General features: G+C 38.8%; 4 protein-coding genes across 5 annotated transcripts in view; all 4 read right to left on the bottom strand.

Moving 5' to 3' along the window:
- Positions 1-1,105: 1,105 nt before the first annotated feature.
- Positions 1,106-3,545, bottom strand: LOC111448651 (transcription factor JUNGBRUNNEN 1-like). Its single transcript, XM_023088339.1, has 3 exons — positions 3,368-3,545; positions 1,843-2,159; positions 1,106-1,769 (listed from the first exon to the last, which is right to left on the bottom strand). The coding sequence occupies exons 1-3, from the start codon at positions 3,543-3,545 to the stop codon at positions 1,359-1,361; spliced, it is 906 nt and encodes a 301-aa protein (XP_022944107.1). The 3' UTR covers positions 1,106-1,358.
- A 3,541-nt stretch (positions 3,546-7,086) lies between these two features.
- On the bottom strand, positions 7,087-11,088 carry LOC111448335 (zinc finger protein CONSTANS-LIKE 1-like). Of its 2 annotated transcripts, XM_023087856.1 has the most exons (5): positions 10,876-11,088; positions 7,980-8,306; positions 7,760-7,903; positions 7,357-7,491; positions 7,087-7,254 (listed from the first exon to the last, which is right to left on the bottom strand). In XM_023087856.1, exons 2-5 carry the CDS (start codon positions 8,295-8,297, stop codon positions 7,168-7,170), a joined length of 684 nt encoding a protein of 227 aa, XP_022943624.1. In that variant the 5' UTR covers positions 8,298-8,306; positions 10,876-11,088; the 3' UTR covers positions 7,087-7,167. The 2 variants fall into 2 exon arrangements, with proteins under 2 accessions (XP_022943624.1, XP_022943623.1); XM_023087855.1 differs by lacking the exon at positions 10,876-11,088 and having other exon boundaries at positions 7,980-8,774.
- A 162-nt stretch (positions 11,089-11,250) lies between these two features.
- LOC111448330 (uncharacterized protein At4g15545-like) lies at positions 11,251-15,108 on the bottom strand. The gene is made up of 10 exons (XM_023087847.1): positions 14,973-15,108; positions 14,576-14,861; positions 14,057-14,125; positions 12,898-12,948; positions 12,734-12,797; positions 12,580-12,651; positions 12,114-12,365; positions 11,830-11,875; positions 11,662-11,740; positions 11,251-11,564 (listed from the first exon to the last, which is right to left on the bottom strand). Exons 2-10 carry the CDS (start codon positions 14,846-14,848, stop codon positions 11,472-11,474), a joined length of 999 nt encoding a protein of 332 aa, XP_022943615.1. The 5' UTR covers positions 14,849-14,861; positions 14,973-15,108; the 3' UTR covers positions 11,251-11,471.
- A 98-nt stretch (positions 15,109-15,206) lies between these two features.
- Positions 15,207-19,740, bottom strand: part of LOC111448327 (cyclin-T1-3-like) — a 7,284-nt gene continuing 2,750 nt past the window's right edge. The window contains exons 4-7 of the mRNA XM_023087843.1: positions 17,668-17,802; positions 17,015-17,190; positions 16,761-16,912; positions 15,207-16,501 (exon numbers count right to left, since the gene is read on the bottom strand). Of these exons, the coding sequence (XP_022943611.1) occupies positions 15,726-16,501; positions 16,761-16,912; positions 17,015-17,190; positions 17,668-17,802 (1,239 nt within the window). The 3' untranslated portion in view covers positions 15,207-15,725. The remainder of the gene's footprint in view (positions 16,502-16,760; positions 16,913-17,014; positions 17,191-17,667; positions 17,803-19,740) is intronic.

Here is a 19,740-nt window from a genome sequence, read left to right as displayed (position 1 = left end):
CAGTGTGTAATACGTCAGGGGATTTAAGTTGGAATATAATTAATTGGGAAGAATTTAGAGAAAATAGTTGAGGGAGAAAAAAAGCGAAAGAATCCAATAGGTGGAGGACAAAAACATGAAAAGAAAGTCAAAGTCATTTGGTCGTAAAAAAAGTCAAAGAAGAAATATTTGAAATAAAAAATAAAAATAAAAATAAAAGGAGGCCGGCTTGGTTTTAACCTCTTCTTTTTCCTCCATTTATGAAAGCTTGTAAGATTCTTTGCCGGCTTCATTATTATTACAGAGAATATGAAACCCTACATCCATCCTTTTCATTATTAACCTTTTTAATTAATCTTTCTTTTCACCTAAACATATAAAATAAAATAGCCTCCTTTTCCTTAAATTATATATTTATTATGTTAATCACCTTAATCCAAACCTAAATTATATATTTATGACCTTTTCTTCAGCTCTTGGTCTTTGCTCTATTAAAATAATCTTTATTCGTCGAGGTTGACAATTACTTGCGTGTTTAAAGTATACAGTGAAGTGTTCTGAGCTTCGACTAATACAACATGGTTAGTAAACTTTTATGAATAGATTCAGCGTTGACCGGTCAATAGATCCTGAGTTAGTTGCTTTTGCAGTAGATTCTAATCTTGATGTTGATTTGATGCAATTCGTTAGTGATTGTTTATGCATCGTGAACTTTCAAAAGAGGCAAGCATGTATATCTTGATATTAGCCGATAGTAGCATTATCTTTTGGATCAATGGGTCCTTCAGTGAACATCGTACATGCAAAAGATTTGTTATAGTTGAAGCTCATTGCTAGTAGATATTGTCTACTTTTGGTCCGTTGTGGTATTAAAGTTAGACACTGGATGGTGTGCCAATGAGAAGGGTGGATTATGAGACCGTACATTGGTTGAATAAGGGAATGAAGCATTCTTTAACAAGTGTGGAAAACTCTCCCTAATAGACATGTTTTAAAATCATGAGGCTGATGACGATTTGTAACAAGCTAAAATGGACAATATCTACTAACAGTGGCATTAGGCTGTTACTAATGATATCAGAGCTAGACATCGGGCAGTGTGCCAATGAGAACATTGGCCTCTTTGTAGATTGTTAGATCCACATCGGATGGAGAGGGGAGCGAAACATTCCTTATAAGGGTGTGAAAACGTCTCTCTAATAGATGCATTTTAAAACTACGAGGTTGAAGACAATACGTAATGGGACATAGCAGATAATATCTACTAGCGGTAGACTTGGATCGGGTCGTTACAAAATCATGATTTCAACCTCTAGAACAAAAAAACTAATTGAGGAATGGTTTATTTACATATAACATCACACGATCAAAGATGAATATCATTGATTAAGTAATTGATTGTATCCAAACAGATGATCAGTAGCATCCCCATCAAAATTAGAGAAGCTCGATGGCGGCGATTGGATTATAGAAGAACAAGGATCTTGTTCTCGTTCTCGTTCTCGTTCTCGTTCTCGTTCTTCAGAGATGGAGCTAAAATTCATCATCAATGGATTCTTCCATTGATGATCAGTAATTAAAGGCTTCTTCTCCTCAAAATTAACAAGTGAAGAGCTGAAACTAATGTAATTGCTATCTCCATCATACCACTGATCTTCACTATAAAATGCATTATCATTTGAGTTCATATTGATTAAACCATCATTCCCAGCTGCAATCTTCCTACAGTTTGGTGCATATTTCGTACTCGAAACGCTTCTCTGAAATATTCGACACAACGTCCAAATTTCCTGCGATTATAAGAACGATGATGAGAAAACAAGAACAATTTTCGAAGATTAAAAAAAAAAAAAAACTTATTACAGCTTCTTGAAGATTGTTTCTGATTCTTGCAAAGATGGAAGGGCGAGTATTAAGAGTGTGGGAAGGGAGGCGGAATTCATGCATCATCCACTCAGTTTTGGTGCCTCTGCCTGCGTTTCCTTTGTAATAGACAAGGGTTTTCTTGAGGCCAATGCAGCCATTTCCTTGTCCTCCATGAGAGCAAATCACCTTGTCAATTCCAGTTGCTTTCCAGAATCCTGAACCTGTGACCCTATTTGGTCTTATGCTGTTCTTGTATTTTCTTGCTCTTTTGCAAAAGAAGTACCACTCCTTGTCTCCCAAATTGTTGCCACTATCTGCATGATTTTCGCTTATTAATTGTTGTTGTTGTGTATAAAGAGCTTAAGAAATATGAACAACACAACTTAATGTTTCTTAATGTCTCCAAAAACATTACAAAAAACAACCCATAACCTTAACCCTTTCAAACTTTTAACCAATTTGGTGAGATCCTAGGTCGGTTGAGGAGGAGAATGAAGTATTCTTTGAAAGGGTGTGGAAACTCCTCTCTAGCAGAGATGCGTCGGTTAAGGAGGAGAATGAAACATTGTTTATAAGGGTGTGGAAACTTCTCCCTAGCAGATGCGTCGGTTAGAGGGAAAACGAAACATTCTTTATAAGAGTGTGGAAATCTCTCTTTAGCAAATGCGTCGGTTGGGGGGAACAAAACATTCATTATAAGGGTGTGAAACCTATCTCTAGCAGACGCGACGGTCGGTGGGAAACGAAGCATTCATTACAAAGATGTGAAACCTATCTCTAGCAGATGTGTCGGTTGGGGGGGAGGGAACGAAACATTCTTTATAAGGGTGTGAAAACCTCTCTCTAGTAGACGTGTCGGTTGGGGTGAAACGAAACATTATTTATAAGGGTGTGGAAACCTCTCTCTAGTGGACGCGTCAGTTGGGGTGAAACAAAACATTCTTTATAAGGGTGTGGAAACCTCTCTCTAGTAGACGCGTCGGTTGGGGAGGAAAACAAAGCATTCTTTATAAGAGTGTGGAAACCTCTCTTTAGTAGACGCGTCGGTTGGGAGGAGAACAAAGCATTCCTTATAAGAGTGTGGAAACCTCTCTCTAGCAGACGCGTCGGTTGGGAGGAAACGAAACATTCTTTAGAAGGGTGTGGAAGCCTCTCTCTAGCATATGCATCGATTGGGGGTAAACGAAGTATTGTTTATAAGGGCATGAAACCTCTCCCTATCATACACGTCAGTTGTAGGGAGGAACGAAACATTCTTTGTAAAGGTGTGGAAACCTTTCCGATCGGTTTTAAAAACTTTGAAGGAAAACAAATTTGATCTCTTTATGAAACAAGAACAAAAGGAAAGATCGAAACAATGAACTCCCTTGAATCATACAGTTTTGAAAATATGAAAAGGTGGATTTTTGAGAAAAGAAAGGGAAAAAAGGTTATACCTTTGAAATCTTCAAACAAAACCCATATGCATATTGTTCATAAAATTAGAAACCAAAGAAATGAATCTGAAAGTGAGGAATCATACTAGGAAGATCCCAAGGACTATGCTTATAGATATCAGTGGACTTGATGAGCTCAGTGCCGATGGCCTTCTTATCCACCTTTCGCCGGAGATAGAATCCGACGAGTTCTTCATCGGTAGGGTGGAACCGGAACCCTGGAAGTGGGAACTGACAGTCATCAATCTCACCCTCTGCAAACATTCTCAAACCGAAGGCAGGAGCTGATCGCACAAATCAAAGTAAAGAGGTTTCAATTTATAGGGTTCTTAAAAAGTTGTGGTCTTTTTCGTTTCACTGCACAAATCTATGGTATAAGAAGCAGTTGCCAAATATGAATAAATGGAATAGATTAATGTTGATTAATACCAAAGTAGCGCTGTCATTAACTCCGTAATCACATGTTAAGAAAGCATCATAATAAGGGAGGAGACAGTGGAGCACTAAATGTGGTGCTCTCTAGCTAAGCAATGTTGGATATTCTATTAACAATAATGTATCTGTTTAAGGTTTTCAAATCTAAAATTAGTTTTTTGATTAAAGTCAATATTATTATTTTTAATTGTAAGACAAGATGAGGAAATTTAGTGCCTTCTAGTTTTTTTAATATACATATAATAATTAGGATGTAATACAAAATTGTTATGGGAAATTACTATTGTGTCCTTCCCTTTCTTGATCCACTAAAAAAAATAGAGGATAATTACGATGAGATCTCACCTCGGTTGGAGAGTGGAACTAAGCATTCTTTATAAGGGTGTGGAAACCTCTCTTTAACATACGCGTTTTAGAAATCTTGAGTGGAAGCCCCGAAAGGGAAAAGCCGAAAGAGGGCAATATCTCATAGTTGGGTTTGGGTTGTTACAATGGTTTCAAAGCCAGATACTGAGCAGTGTGTTAGTAAAGACGTTGAGCCCTGAAGGGGGTGGACACTGGGCGGTATACCAGCGAGGCTGACGGCGACACGTAACGAGCCAAAACGGACAATATCTGTTAGTGGTGGGTTTAGATTGTTATAAATGGTATTAGAGCCAAACACTAAGCGATGTGGTAGTGAGGACGCTGAGTCCTAAAGGGGGCGGACACTAAGCAGTGTACCAGTGAGGATGCTGAGCCTTGAAGGGGGTGGATACTGGAGGACGGTAGGCCCTATAGGGGGGTGGACACCGAACTGTGTGCCAGCAAGACTGACGGCGACACGTAACGGACCAAAGCGGACAATATCTATTAGCGGTGGGATTAGACTATTATAATGGTAACAGAGCCAGACACCGAACAATATGCCAGCAAGGAAGCTAGCCCTGAAAGGAGGCGGATTGTGAGATCCCACATCGATTGAAGAGACTAATAGAGTCACATTGATTAGCATCGATGATTGTGAATGGCCAAATCTAAGTCCATTAGTAACTTCAAACTACAACATGATGCAATGGAAACAACCTTAAACCCTAAAAAAAAGGGTGTACGAGGATGAATGAAACACATAGATATTATAAGAATTTTGAGGTATGATAGAGGCGGCTGATTAAGTTAAGGATCCATCTTCTAGAAAGAAGAAACAAGAGTGAAAGTTCCTAGGATTTGAATGCCAAATCTCTCTCTCAAGGAACAAGGGAGTTATCCTTAGATTTTTTTGTTTAAGCATACGTTGTTGGGGCACCAAACATGATTGATTCCCCACTTGTTGTTTGTCTTTATCCCCTTTTGTTGCTTAAAATAAAAGGTTTCCTCTGTCAAGAGAACATTATTGAAGGATTTAATACTAAGAAAGAACTCATATTTTAGCAATAGTTTTTGGAGGATGACGATGGGTGGCGGCTAATGAACCCAGAATGTGAGTCGACGATCCAAAATGGGCAGCTGCCCCTTTGCATTCATTGAATCCAAATAATAGAAGTATTAATCTAATACAGACAGGGAAAGAGCTGAAATGATGAACCCGTGGGCTTAGATTCTCCCCTTTTCAAATGGGAACAGAATTGGATGATCCCATAATGACATCAATCTTATGTTATAATGTTATATTATGTTTGGGATTTTTTTTGTTGCAACCGTAAGAGCTCAAGCACATCGCTAAGAGATATTGTCTTCTTTAGATTTTTTCTTTCGGGCTTTTCTTCGAAGTTTTTAAAACGTGTTCATTAGGGAGAGGTTTCCACATCCTTTTAAAGAATGTTTCGTTCCCCTCTCCAACCGATGTGGGATCTCACAATCTACCCACCTTCGAGACGCAACGTCCTTACTGGTACTCATTTTCGTTCCATTCTCCAACCGATATGAGATCTTACAATCTGCAACGTCCTCCCGTGTCCACCCCCTTCGGGGCGTAGCGCCTCGCTGGTACACTTGCTAGTGTCTGGCTCTGATACATTTTGTGACAGCTCAAACCCACCGCTAGTAGATATTGTCCTCTTTAGTCTTTCCTTTGTGGGCCTCCCCTCAAGATTTTAAAAACACGTCCGTTACAGAAAGACTTCCACACCCTTATAAAAAAATGTCCGTTCCCCTCTCCAACCTAACGTGGGATCTCACAATTCACCCCCCTCCCCCCCTCCAGGGCTAGCGTTCTCTCTTAGGCTCGTTTTCGTTCCCTTCTCCAACCGATGTGGGATCTCACAGTGCACCTTGTTGGTATAGGTAGTAACTTTTATTTTCTTTAAGTCTTTTTAGTCTTCCTATCTTCATCCTCATAACTCATTCGAATGTGATCTCACTTCATTCATGTGTCTCTTCCTTACTTTAGTGTCTTATAAAATATTAGAACAAAATGAGATTCTCCAAATAAAACCTTGACTTTGGCAACTCCTAAATGGGTTTACGAACCCGAATACATCATATCAATTTCAAGCTTAATCGCTCAATATATACACCAACATTTCAAGCCGAACAAGCACTATACCTTTTTTTCTTTCTTTTGTTCGTGATGTAAAATAATGTACGCATCTTCAACATTAAGATCTATCGATCTACAAAAGAAAAGAATCTGAGAATAACATATCTTTTCAACAAGAAGGAAAAAAAAAGCAAGAGAATCCATGAAAGCATCTTTGTAAGAACACATCATGAAGCCAATAAGTCACCCACAGAATGGGTCACCCACTTCTCAAGCTCTTACTTAGTGCTATCAAACACATCTCAAAGCCCTAATGCCACCCCCCATAACCTTTAATTTTGAGGCCAAAAGGGCCAATAAATTAAACCCTTTTTTTCTCTCCCTAATCACAATTAATTAAGAAAAAAGATCCCATTTTGGTTGATCCTTCACAGATTTACTTAATTAATTAACCCTGTCCTTACTAGATATTATACATTTTTACCTATTATATATCTTCGTCAATTTCACGGTTTTAAAACGCATATACTAAGGAGAAGTTTTCATACTCTTATAAGAGATGATTCGTCCTCCTCTCCAACCGACATGGGATCTCATAATCCACCCCTTGGGAGCCAACCTACTCGCTGGCACACTGCCCGGTGTTCAGTTCTAATACCATTTATAACATCTTAAGCCCACTATTTACAGATATTATTCACTTTACGCGTCTATTAGAAAGAGATTTCCACATCCTGATAACAGATGTTTCGTTTCCCTCTACATACGAGATCTCACACTTTCATCAAACGGGTCCTTGAGTTCTTGCAAACGGAGACTACAGAAACAAAAGCACATCTCAAAAAGCAGAAAAGCAATCAATTGAACTGTATGTATGAAGAACCACTTGATGAAAAAGAGAGTTTTTTAGAACCCAAAAAAAAAGTCATTTTTAATAGTTAGTTTAAGGTACAAAGGTCGATCAAATTTTACATGTGTAATAATTGTGTCAAATTACACTCCATAATTTGTCACATAAGGTAAATACATTAAACTTGCTGCCAATTCTTGCAGCCAGCTCTCTTCTTCTTCTTCCTTATTCTGTCCAAAAAACACAACAAAACACAAAAAATGATAAAGGTCTTGTCTTTATAACCAAAAAACATAGAATCAAGAAAAATGGATAATTTGTATGGTTTTTACCGTTTGATTGTGAGATGGGGCAGTTAAATGGTTGGTTTTGAGATGGATTTCAGTGTCACAAAGCTCGTTGTTGTTGCGAGCAAATCTTCCTCGTACTCGTGTTCTTCTGTCTGCTAGGGTTTTGCGACATGCATACTGTGCAATAACATACAAAAACCATGAGGATTTTAAGAACTATATGTTAGTAATTACGGACCTCCACAGTAGTATGATATTGTTCACTTTGAGTACAAGCTCTCGTGACTTTACTTTGGGCTTTTCCAAAATAGCTCATAACAATGAAGATACTGTTCCTTACTCATAAACTCATGACCAACCCGTTAGTTAGCTAACATGAGACTCCTCTTCCAACAATCCCGAACAAATTATATAAATTAAGAGAGAAAAGGAGAATTGTTAGAACCTTAATGGTTTTGTTGAAATTCCTCTGGTTTCTCTTTTTCAAATATCTAACAATTCTCTCTTTTCTTTCTTCTTCCGAGTAGCGGCTTGCCACCTTAATATTTGTCTCTTCCACGCCATGCAATTCGTAGCTACTTTGAGTTCCCTACGTCACAAAATACTTCAAATATCATACTATAACTTATTAGCTTAAGCTTTTGAATTTCGAGACATATTATTACCCAGATGTTGCGATAAAAGGGCTTCAAATCAGGCACAAAGCCTAAGAGTTCGTCGTCGTAATTGCACGAGCCGGGCACTCGTGGCTGGTTGCCGATTACGCTATGGATGCCATACATACCCTTGTTAAATTCGGGCGATGATGGAACAGTCAGGTCGGGATACGGCATTGTTAGGAGCGGTGATTGGGTATCGGACTCAAACGACGCCATCTGATCTAAGGTAGAAACGAAAGTTTCTTCCCCATGAGGCAAGTTAATATTATTGTTGTTGTCGTCGTCGTTTCTAATACCACCGATTCCGGGGTCTCCAGCCGCCATTAATAGGCTCTGAAGGTCGGAAAAGTTGTTGGGATAAAGATGGTCGGAGTAGAAGTGAGGAAATGAAGCCATGGAGATTAGTTAAAGATGTGAAAGAAGAAAGAGAGAATTGTTGGGGTCTAAAAAATTTTGGTGTTTCTTTTAATCCAATACTTTTGTTAATGCATCCAACTTTTATAGACAACAATTGGGTCAGCTTTCAAAGTTGATGCAACGAGGGGTAGGGTAGCCCCGTAAATTGTCTGCTGCAACTTTCCATATTACACTATTCTTCATCCTAAGCTCACCGCTAGTTAGTCTCACGGTTTTAAAATGCATCTATTAGGAAGAGGTTTCCACACTCTTATAAGAAATGTTTCGTTACCATTTCCAACCGATATGAGATCTCACAACCCACCCTCCTTGGGGACTAGCATCCTCACTGTCACACCGCTCAATATCTATCTCTAATACCATTTGTAACAACTCAAGCCCATATTGTCCGCTTTAGCTTGTTATGTATCGCCGTCAACCTCACGGTTTTAAAACGTGTATGTTAGGGAAAGGTTTCGACATCCTTGTAAGAAATGTTTCATCCTCATCTCCGACCAAATAGATAATTAAGGAGAAAAAAGTATGAAGAAGAAAAAGGGAAAGAATGGCAGAAAAGAGAGGGTAATGGGAGGCCTGGTGCGAATAGTATTCTTGCAGTACAGACAGCCTAAGAACTACTAAAACAACCAAAGAATCTAACATATGGGTTTGGGTGTGAGAGCATCCAGACGTCCCAAGTACAACAATATATCCCCAAATCTGAAGGCTTCTTCTTCATTACCCATCATTTTATTGCCATTATATGAAATATTCCTTTAATGGTCTGTTCTTATTCTTGTTCTTGTTTTCTTCAACATTTCAAATGCCCTTTACAGGACTGATATCAATGAATTGGGTTTTTAATCCATATATGGGTTCTATACCAATTTGTACAATATAATACACATTTCACCCTAAAGCAATTTCCAACCAACTTTGTCTTAAAATTGGGTAACTTTCTAACATTTGGAATAAAATGGTTTTGTTTTTTCACAGAAGGACATTTGAATGTGCTCCTTCAAAAATGATGTAACAATCCAATCCTACTGCTAGCAGACATTGTCTACTTTGACCCATTAAACGCGTCTACTAGAGAGAGGTTTCCACACCTTTTATAAGGAATGATTCGTTCCCCTCTCCAGTCAATGTGAGATCTCACAATCTAACCCAACGTCCTCGCTGACAAACCGTCCGGTGTCTCTGACTTTGATACCCTACTATCAGAGCCTAAAATTGTCACAACTCTCTCCAACCGACGTGGAATCCCACACATATCCCAAAAACATCCGGTTATCTAAAAAGAAAATGACTTTTAAAGCAATATATATTATGTGTATGCCGAAAGAGAACGAGCAACTTGAGAATCTCAATCTTATCAAAACAGTGACAGCCATTTTTGCAGATTCTTTTGACCAAAAATCTTATCTTTCCGTCAGCCCTCTGCGTTTTGCCTCAAAAGAAGTATTTTGTAAAGCCTAAGAGAGAGTATCGGGTGCTTTCTTCTAATAACCCTTTTCCAATTTCCATCCCATCATTCTACAAATCAATATCTCTTCTTCTTTCTTCTTGCCTGAGTCTCCCTATCTGCTGACTGCCCCTAATGTTTCGGTCCCCTACGCACCCCCTGTTGTACCATCAACCCTTCACTTCAATTGGGGAAAGGGGATTTCAGAAAAGGAAAAGGGCGTGTACATTTTGGCCTTATTATGCAGTTTCAAAAGCTTTCTATTGTGTTATGAGATGTGGGCTCTGTTAGTTCCAGTACAAATGGGCATGGGTTTTGGGGAATATGGTGTTTGAAACTCAAATGGAGAAGTTGGAGGCAATTATGGGGTTACTTCACCTGCAAATTGAGGATTGTGGATTGTTGGGAAGATGTAAGGAATAATACATCTCCATTGACATGAGACTTTTTGGGGAACCCCAAAACAAAGCCATGAGAGCTTATGCTCAAAGTAGACAGTATCATACTATTGTGGAGAGCCATGATTCCTAACATGGTATCAAAGTCATGCCCTTAACTTAACCATGTCAATAGAATCCTCAAATGTCGAACAAAATGGTTGTGAGCCTCGAAAGTGTAGTTAAAAGTGACTCAAGTGTCGAACAAAAGGTGTACTTTGTTCGAGGACTCTAGAGAAGGAGTCGAGCCTTGATTAAGGGGAGGCTGTTCGAGGGCTCCATAAGCCTCAGGAGAGACTCTATAGTGTACTTTGTTCGAGGAGGATTGTTGGGAGGATGTAAGGAATACATCTTCATTGGCATGAGACCTTTTGAGGAAGCCCAAAGCAAAGCCATGAGAGCTTACGCTCAAAGTGTACAATATCATACCATTGTGGAGAGTCGTGATTCCTAACTAAACTAAATTGAAACTAAATTGAAATGAGAAGTACCAAAATATAGGGAACTTGTGAAATAGAAACCAATGAATATAACCCAAAAAAGAGAAGTGAAAACCAGAATGATTCCCATTAGTTTTCTTGGCAGAAAGAATCACTACTTTTACCTGAGGTTTACCCACTGAGTCGCCATCTAATGATTCAGAGTTTCATATCAATGTAGCCCAAGTGAACGTACGCTGATTATGGAGCATCTGAGATGATCACTTTTCTGGGTTCTCCTGCAAGCTATCATCCCCTGATATTTCACAAATAATATTAGTGAAAGGCTGAACTTTTCATCATAAATAAGTTAGTTTCTTTCAATCAGATCGCACTGACTTCCCTCCTTTAAATGCAAACTTGACAGCACACAGCCTTTGAGTTCTGGAAGTAATACTTTTCCCAAATAGAGTTGTCACAGAGACATAGCACATGGTGGAGGTACATAACTCAACAGGTTTTTCCATTTCCTTTCTTTTTTTTTTCTTTGTTTCTTTCACTTTTCTAAAAACCAAAGTCAATATTTCCATAGAAAAAGAAGTTTCAACTACAAGAGGTTTGATATTTTACAAAAACATTGCGAGTGTGAGCCTGCATGCAGCATACATACGTCTTCAGAGCGAGCAAGCAGCCGTTGAGAACAAACATTGTGAATTTTCTCTCTAATAATCTATTAGGAGAGATCATGTGTGATTGTAAACAATATCTACTAGAGAGAGGCCTAGTGAATATTGCGGTTAAGCAATCCTTGAAATGACAGAAAAAGATCTTTGTTATCTGTCCCAAATATCTCTTCTGCTTTTCTTAAAGTTTCCTGGAAGCAAAGGGCAATTGAAACCATATACTAGTGAACAAAAAAGGTCCCAAGATATGAAAGTTCTTAGCAAACTGTTAAATACTGATGAATCTACCTCTCTAGTCTGCTTTTGAGAATTGAGTTCTTTTATGTTTGAAAGGAAGGCACTAAACTGCTCGTATGACAGACGACTCCTGGAATAATTTACAAATTCATCAGTCAACATGTTCTTTTCAGTCTAGATTCATTGATCACATAGTTCCAGTGGAATATAAAAACAAACCTAGCAAGGCGGAAAAATTCCTTGCCATCGACTCGAGCAGGGCGACCTGCAGAATTTAAGTGCAAAAGATTAAACAGAAAATCGTAATTCAAACAGGCACGGAAGTAGCTGAAATCTTTACCCCCAAGGGAGCATCTAAATTTAAATGTTTGCAGCAATAGATAGCTGGAAAATCCACATCAAAATAAACAAGAAAATATAAAATGACAGAACATGCTTCAAAACGTTCAAGAACGTCTTAATCTTCAAAAAAGAGAGGAAAAAAATGATAACATTTCTTTTACCGGCCAGTGGACGAGAACGAGGAGGAGAACTTGCTGCAGACGATTGCTGGCTTGACGGGTACCATGGAGATGGTGCGATTTGTCCATCATATGAGACTTTTGTTGGAGAAGTTGAACCAGATGTTATCTGTGGCGAAGCAACGGAGGAATACCCTCTGGGGGATACACTCTTTGAAGTAGTTTTTGGAGTCGCAGATGGAGTGAACCTTGGGGTGATATGCAGCGATGAAAATCTTTGTCCAAGATGTTTTCCTGTTGGAGATGAAACTTCGCCATTAGTGCTTAATTTATCGACCATTAATTGAAGAGGATTCTTTGAAAACCAACTGGCAACAAAAATGACATTCTCCAGGATTTCAATTAATGCATGGTTTTAAGATATGAATATAGTATTTATGTTTATAATCTAATTATTATCAGTTCCTTATCTTCTATCCTTTGCATTGAACAGGGTAACAAATAATACCTTCATCTATTGTGTTTCTCGTCTCCGTAGAACCACTGAAAGAACGTGTGGCGTGTCCATCAGTTACCTCATCTGAAGTCCAGGTGAAAGTTAAGTCCAATTGAACACCGAACATATCACAGATATAAACTAAGATCAAGAAATTCTATAATACCCTTATCAGTATATGCTTTAGGAACTGCTTGATCACAGGTCCCAATATCAACAGTTTCTGTTTGCTGGAAAAAAGAAGACATCACAGGAGAACTTATACACTAAGAAATATGTATTATGCCAAGCATATCATAACTGGTAAAATTTATGGACCGGAAACCTTACGGAGGATTCATCATTCAATGATAGCATAAGTTGTCGCTTAAACGTCTCCAGCTGCAGTATGAAAGACACCAGGTTCACAACAAAGTATGAAATCTCATGAACTGAAGCACTCGTCTCATATGCCAAAAATTATATAAAATAACATAAGAGGTGATTACAATCAACTGAAAAGAGTAAGAGTACTAATTTAAAGACACGGTAGAATAGGTACACGAACTCTATTCTAACTAAAGGTGCACAAAGCCAATTTATCCTCTTTTGTTTTATTACTGTGAGATCTACATCGATTGGGGAGGAGAACAAAAAATTCTTTGTAAGGGTGTGAAAACCTCTCTCTAGTAGATGCGTTTTAAAAACCTTGAGGGAAAGCCTAAAATGGACAATATCTGCTAGCGGTGGGCTTGAGCTATTACAAATGGTCATAGCAGACACTGGGCAATGTGCCAGTGAGGAGGCTGAGCCCCGAAAGGGGTGAACACAAAGCAGTGTGTCAACAAGAATGCTCATCTCCGAAGGGGGTGGATTGGAGGTCCCACATCGATTGGAGAAGGGAACGAGTGCCAACGAGGACGTTGGGCCTCGAAGAAGGGTGGATTGTAAGTCCACGTCGATTGGGGAGGAGAATGAAACATTTTTTTATAAGAGTGTGAAAACTTCTCCCTAGCAGACGCGTTTTAAAAACCTTGAGGGGAAGCCCAAAGAGACAATATCTGTTACCAGTGGGCTTAGGCCGTTAAAATTACTCTGACCCAACTTCCCAAGACCCTCTGACCGAACTCCCATAAGAGGGAAAGAAATCAAGAAAATGATGCCAACTTTATATTTCTCATTAAAAAAAGAAAAAGTGATGAACTTATCTCAGAGATTTATATCCTAAGGTATTTTTCCTTCCAGTCCAGAAGCCAGGCAGATATTTAAGTTCAAGAGACCCCACATGCCACAACTGGCCCACATGCTAGCTCTTATCTTAGACTATGAGCAATAGAAGATGGATATCCTTTCAGTTCGCACCATAAAGCAGCTATTTCACTCGAAGTTTAACTAGTAGCCAAATCTCAATACTACAAAAGTGTCAAGCTTGACAGCAACAGAGAGGTAAAACAGGCAGAGGAATAAAGCTAACTTGTTTCTGCATAAGAAAGAGTGACCACAATCTCACCTTTGCCAAATCACGTCCAAGTTTCTTTGAAGTCATTGATAGTGCATCCCTTTCCATGGAAAGCCTCGTCTTCATAAAACAAAAAACAAAAGGTCAAATATGCTTCAATGAGGAACCAGAAAATTAGGCTCAAGAGTCTATCAAAACAATCACCACTTTGTTCATTCTTAAAAGAAAGTAATACTCTACTGATTTAATGATAAACCCCCACACAAAGAAATAACTAATTAGATATTCTACGGCATGGGGAACCAAGTTCAAGAAACTGCTCAATTAAGGAGAAGCACAAAGATTATATAAAACCCAAGAACTAGTTTATGTTCCTTAGTGCAGAGATTAAGAGGATAATTCGGAATATTTTGGCCTTTTCTTGAATCGTCAATCAAAAGCAAAGTACTGAGCTATCAGCCATTTGCCTTCGTGGAGAATTGAGATGCTGCAGAATCAAGAGCCATTGAATTTGAGCAAAAACGGATAAATTGTTTGGTCAATCTCAATAGCGAACAGTGTGCCGCTTACATTATCATCAAGCGCGATCTTCAACCTAGATTCAGCTTCCTGGTTCGCGTGCTCGAGGTGAGACAACTTCTTCTGCAGGTCGTAGATGGTTATTTCCTTCTCGTTAAGCTTTTGCTTCATCCTTACCATGTCTGCTTCAAGATTCGACACACGAGAGGCAATCGCCATGGAGGTGATTTTTCGCGCAAGATCGAGCTGATCGTATGGATCCGTTGGAATCACCGCCAAAATCTCATCAGGTAGGTTGAAATCAGGCCCATTGCTCTGCGACATACTCGATCTCTCTCTGTGAATTACAGACAGAGAAGCGGAGGTTGAGGATTCAACAGCAGAAATGAGACGAAAAGAATTCCGAAACGAAGCTATGACGGTTCGAAGAGGAAAATTAAGGGCTTACCAAACACGCAAATTCTCAACAAAGAAACAAAACGAGAAAGATTCGATTCCATAATTGCCGCGCTCCCTTTTGTTATTGGTTTGATCTGATTTTCAAATTCATGCATTGAAATTGGAGTAGGTGGGATCGTTCATAGGTTCTAACTTTCCAAAATACATGAGAAAAAAGAACCCAACCATATGCTTGTTACAAAATTTGTTGAAGAGATAAAATATGACCGTCTCTAATCGAATCGATCGTCAGAAGAAGAATTGATACGTTCTGAAAAAATAAAAACTTCTACCGAACAGAATTATAATCAGCCAAATGTAACGATGCTAATTTGTTTAAAAGTAACAATTAATCATCACATTCTTATGCTGACATCAAAGAGAGCCCCTCAATCGAGTATATATGTTCATCAAGTCCCGCGACCGGAGAGCATAGCCCTTAAACTGATCTCGGACAATGAGTGATTCCAGCAATGACTACTACCTCTGGTGAAACTTGTCGAACATGATTCTACGATTCTCATGGTCCGTCTCTGTTCGACCAGCTGCAACTACCTGACACGACTCGGACTTGGTTTTCTCTTCAAGAGTTTTATCCTGTGAGCTCCCTGCCTCTTCTTACAACTGTTCAACTTGGGGGAATCTTGATGTTCATAGCCAGCATGGTGAGCATTTGTGAACTCCCCTTCTTCCATGTTGCTAGAATCTATATCATATGAGACTGTCACCTTCCTTGAGGATACTCATCATCTTCATCGTCCTCTCAATGACTGTCTTGATATGAATCATCATATTCTTGTTTATTCGATGACTTACTCCAACTTTGCCTCTGTTCTCGCTTGTTTTTCTCACTCCCAGCAGCCATCTCAACACCAGCTTCCAACTCCCTTTCAATCAGATCATCTTCATCCATTAATTCTTTTTTCTGGGTCATGCTGCCGAGAGACTTCCTTCGTTTCTCGAGTGCAGCCTTTACTTTGTCCTTGTCGATCTTTTTGATAGCGTCCTGAGATTTACCGAGTGTACCTTCTCTAAGATCTGTATTTCGAATTACATGTTTGTCTTTCAGTTCCATTGAATCCCTTGTTGTTTCCTTTGTTTTCATATCATTTCCATGGTCTTGCCCAACCAATCCCTCAGACTGATGCCTTAACGAGTTTTGAGCGTTTCCCTTGTCATGGAAAGCCGATGTCTCCATCTCCTGTCTAACCTTAGATTCACTACCTGTATTGTGATTGGAAGGGTTTCTAAAATCTACATTCGAACTTTCGATACTATGATTCCGCATTGCTCTCGATGGCTGGTCACCTGCAAACGAGTGTTCAGATGCTGGCCTAGATGAACTAGCTTTTGAGGTTCCAAGTCTTGAAGTAGCAAGACCCGCACCAAGTGCATGATTGTCCGCTACAGCCCGTTCTTCGCTGTTCGAGGGAGCTTTTATTGAGGTTTGATTGGAAGGACCACCTCCAATGCTTCCATCGGCTTCACCAGAAGGCAATCGATTCTGTTCATAAAGTTCTAACATTTGGTTGCTGACTTCTGCAAAAGATAACCATTCAGTGTTAGAATCACATCCAATTATTAGAAGGGAAAATGAGAACAGTTAAGCATATCATTTTCCAAATGCATCACTTCTGCAAGAATATACTTTTGCCTGGCTTAAAATGTAAATTTTTCTCAACACGAGATCTAGGAACGAAGGCGAATGTTTCAGCGAGTACTTCAACAAAACGAAGTTCAATGCAGAACCAGTTTCTGGTGCACTGCTACATTCAAAGAAAATGGCATTGACACTGACCCTCCAATTGCCGTGGGGTGACATCAAACTCTTGCCACCACACCTTTTCCCCATCTGATGGGAGTTTAACTTTGAGAAATTTGGCAGCAAGGAAAATGGCACCAGCCGCAATATGGTGAGGCTTAAATTGCAAGCAAAGAGATGTCCGCAATCTGCATACCACATCCCCATTTCAAGAAAACAGAACGGAGAAAAGCCATCTATAGGGCACAATACAAAAAACCAAGGCATGCAATCTGCCATACAGCCCATACCCATCATTGACGAAATTCCAAGCTACTTGAGCCAAGGCATTTTGAGCAACTTTGAATTTTTTAATTGCCTCAACGAGGGGTTTGTAGGGATGGTGCACGTTAAGATCAAAACCAAGAGTTGCGAGAACAACCCTCTCCCCAAGTAAAATTAACTCTTTTTGCCGTTCATACACCTCCTGCAGGAGATTACGTGAATATGTTCATAAATAATTTAATCGTTTAAACAAATATACGCTTTCATTTTCATCGAACAAGGAATAAATTAAACTATGTCCAGAGTTGAGCTGAACAACCTCCAGACAAGACCATGATGCCTCCTAAGTGTTCCAAACATAATCTTACTTCCAATAAATCCTATTGCAGACCAAATTTTTAGCACTATTTCGTTTAAATCATGGTCGATTCCGATGCTCATTAAAAGTTCATTATGTTGCTGAAGCCAAAAATAAAAGAGCTACTAGCTCGCTCGTAACTAAGACAAGGGCGCAAATGAACATTTAAAGACACAAAGAAAGAAACAAAGAGAATAAATGACCCAGTATTTAAGTTTGGCATAAGCAATAACAACATCAGAAACTAACAGCACATGGGTACGAGATACCCGTCACCGTGAAACGAGAACAGAAAATAGACCCACTTTAACCATTTGATACCTTTTGTCTAATTTTCTGGGCTGCAGTAGGATCCTTCTTGTTGATGATTTCATATGAGACCATAATAACATCCTTCAATGGACGCGGGGTTTCTTCAACCTTTCCTGCGAGAAACATACACACTGTCGCAATTGTCTGCAAGAAAATTAAACTAAACTGAGGCACTAAAATAACATCATCAATTCAATACGTATATGAGCCAGCTCTATGTGATAGGTTGCTCTACTTCAGCTTTCATTCCAACACCTTTTATGAAGTACAACAAATAAGACTTATAAAGACCACAAAATTCTCATAACAAACGAAAATGAAAAAATGTAAGAAAACTAAACCAAACGGATGGAGGAATGTTAAGAACAAAAATTTATCTCTTGAACATACCAAGAAAAAATGTAAGAACAAGGCATGAATGTATACTATGGATCTATTACTAACAAGTTGCAACAAATAAAAAATTGGCCCAAGTGATTATCAAATACTGAATTTCAATAAAGGAGGGAAAAGGACTAGTGCTATCATTATCACTGTGATGAAAAATACGTCCCAAACATAAGTGTAAGAAGAAGGCCAAGCAAGTCTTACTACTAAGGCCTTGAGAACCATAAATTGATGGAGCAAAAGAAGCAGAGCCAATCAAAGTGGCTTATGAGCAACTAGATACAAGGTCTCAAACCATAAAAATGCAGGCAGATTTGAGAAACAGGATGTTGTTGTGCCTTGGTGAACCCAAGCATTGATGTCTGTGTGTGTGTGTGTGTGTGTGTATTTTGATAAGAAACTAATATTTCATTTTCACGAGAGAGAGTACAAAAGGAAGAAAGATGAGATATCTCCACCACGTCAAAGACGTTACAAAGGAGTTTCCATATCAGCAAAAAGTGGACGCTATAATTACAAGTCTTAGATGTAGAGTACGTAAAAATTCTAATAAGGTCCTGAAAGTTGATTTGGCTGGTGTTCTCCCCTAAAAAAAAAACCCTTTCAAACCACAATCTCCAAAAAGCACTATCACTCATTGAACCATGAGATTCCACTTGGCTTTTAAAGCACGTATGCTGTATTAATCGAAAGAAATATCCAATTTTGTTAGGAGACCATACGAAGAAGTTTTATTTTCGGATAAGAAACCAATTTCGATAAAGAAAAATGAAAATATAAATGAGGGACCTACAGAAAAGAATGGTCCAAACAATAGAGCATTGAAAAAAAATACTAGAGAATGCTGTTCCTTCGAATTTTGTTCAATTAACAAGCTAACTGTTCAAGATCCTCAACTATTGGTAATCATAAACAAAGGATAACTCCAAATGAGTCTACAAGTATGTTAACATGCATCAAATCCTAGACCTCTTCCCATGACCTAGCAATGCTCAAAAGTATTGTCAAAGTAGCCCTTGTATGGGGACAAAAAATCCAAAATGACTTCCTACATCATCCTGCAAATGCTCAAACTCTGGACCATAGACAAGCCAAAAGTTTAATTATTTAAAAAACGGATAATTTTGAATGGTAGCTTGGAAGTTTAAAATTATTGAGGCTTTTGTTTATGGGGACAAATAAGTTTTGGTTTCATCATACAGTAAACAAACTTTAAAACTTAAATAGAGGGAAAAAGGGTTTTGTAAAGTTGTCACTCATTGCATGTCAGCAAGTATTAGAGATTCCACCGCTTTGGGACAGGCACAGATTTCTTATAGAGAAATATTAAGGATCGCACTATTTTATGTATCTATGAAATTCCATCATGGAATGAATTTGGGATTCCTGCATGAGCAACAGAATAATAGATGCCCGTGGTCCATGGAATCAAATTTCCATGTCCTCATCCAAACATGAAAAGGGCATCTCGAAAGAAAGCTTTCAATTCAACCGATTGCAGTGTGAAAAGAAACTGAACAAAAGCTACAACTATCAAAATCAAACTCAGTGTGAAAAGAAACAGAAAAGCTCCTGTTATAAAATTTGAACTTGGAATCTATAGTTAGCTGAAGCTCCAAGATGTTCTAAGAAAAAATATCAAATACATAAAAAGCCAGCTTTAAAAAGATTTCCCCCCCCCCCCCCCCCCCCCCC

The sequence above is a fragment of the Cucurbita moschata genome, unplaced genomic scaffold (assembly GCF_002738365.1).
Source record: "Cucurbita moschata cultivar Rifu unplaced genomic scaffold, Cmos_1.0 Cmo_Scf00010, whole genome shotgun sequence".
NCBI lineage: Eukaryota > Viridiplantae > Streptophyta > Magnoliopsida > Cucurbitales > Cucurbitaceae > Cucurbita > Cucurbita moschata.
Note: the sequence above shows the minus strand (reverse complement) of the source record. Positions and strands in the feature narration are given on the sequence as shown.

Excerpts from the sequence above, each read along its gene's own strand:
- LOC111448651 (XM_023088339.1), bottom strand. The coding sequence starts at position 3,545 with ATGTTTGCAGAGGGTGAGATTGATGACTGTCAGTTCCCACTTCCAGGG. Across the intron at positions 2,160-3,367 it reads TAGTCCTTGGGATCTTCCTA|ATAGTGGCAACAATTTGGGA; the intron begins GTATGATTCCTC and ends AAAATCATGCAG. Across the intron at positions 1,770-1,842 it reads GAAACAATCTTCAAGAAGCT|GAAATTTGGACGTTGTGTCG; the intron begins GTAATAAGTTTT and ends TTATAATCGCAG.
- LOC111448335 (XM_023087855.1), bottom strand. The coding sequence starts at position 8,369 with ATGGCTTCATTTCCTCACTTCTACTCCGACCATCTTTATCCCAACAAC. Across the intron at positions 7,904-7,979 it reads CCTTTTATCGCAACATCTGG|GGAACTCAAAGTAGCTACGA; the intron begins GTAATAATATGT and ends TTTGTGACGTAG. Across the intron at positions 7,492-7,759 it reads ATTTCAACAAAACCATTAAG|TATGCATGTCGCAAAACCCT; the intron begins GTTCTAACAATT and ends GTTATTGCACAG.
- LOC111448330 (XM_023087847.1), bottom strand. The coding sequence starts at position 14,848 with ATGTCGCAGAGCAATGGGCCTGATTTCAACCTACCTGATGAGATTTTG. Across the intron at positions 12,366-12,579 it reads GAGAAACACAATAGATGAAG|GAAAACATCTTGGACAAAGA; the intron begins GTATTATTTGTT and ends CATCTCCAACAG. Across the intron at positions 11,741-11,829 it reads GAATTTTTCCGCCTTGCTAG|GAGTCGTCTGTCATACGAGC; the intron begins GTTTGTTTTTAT and ends AAATTATTCCAG.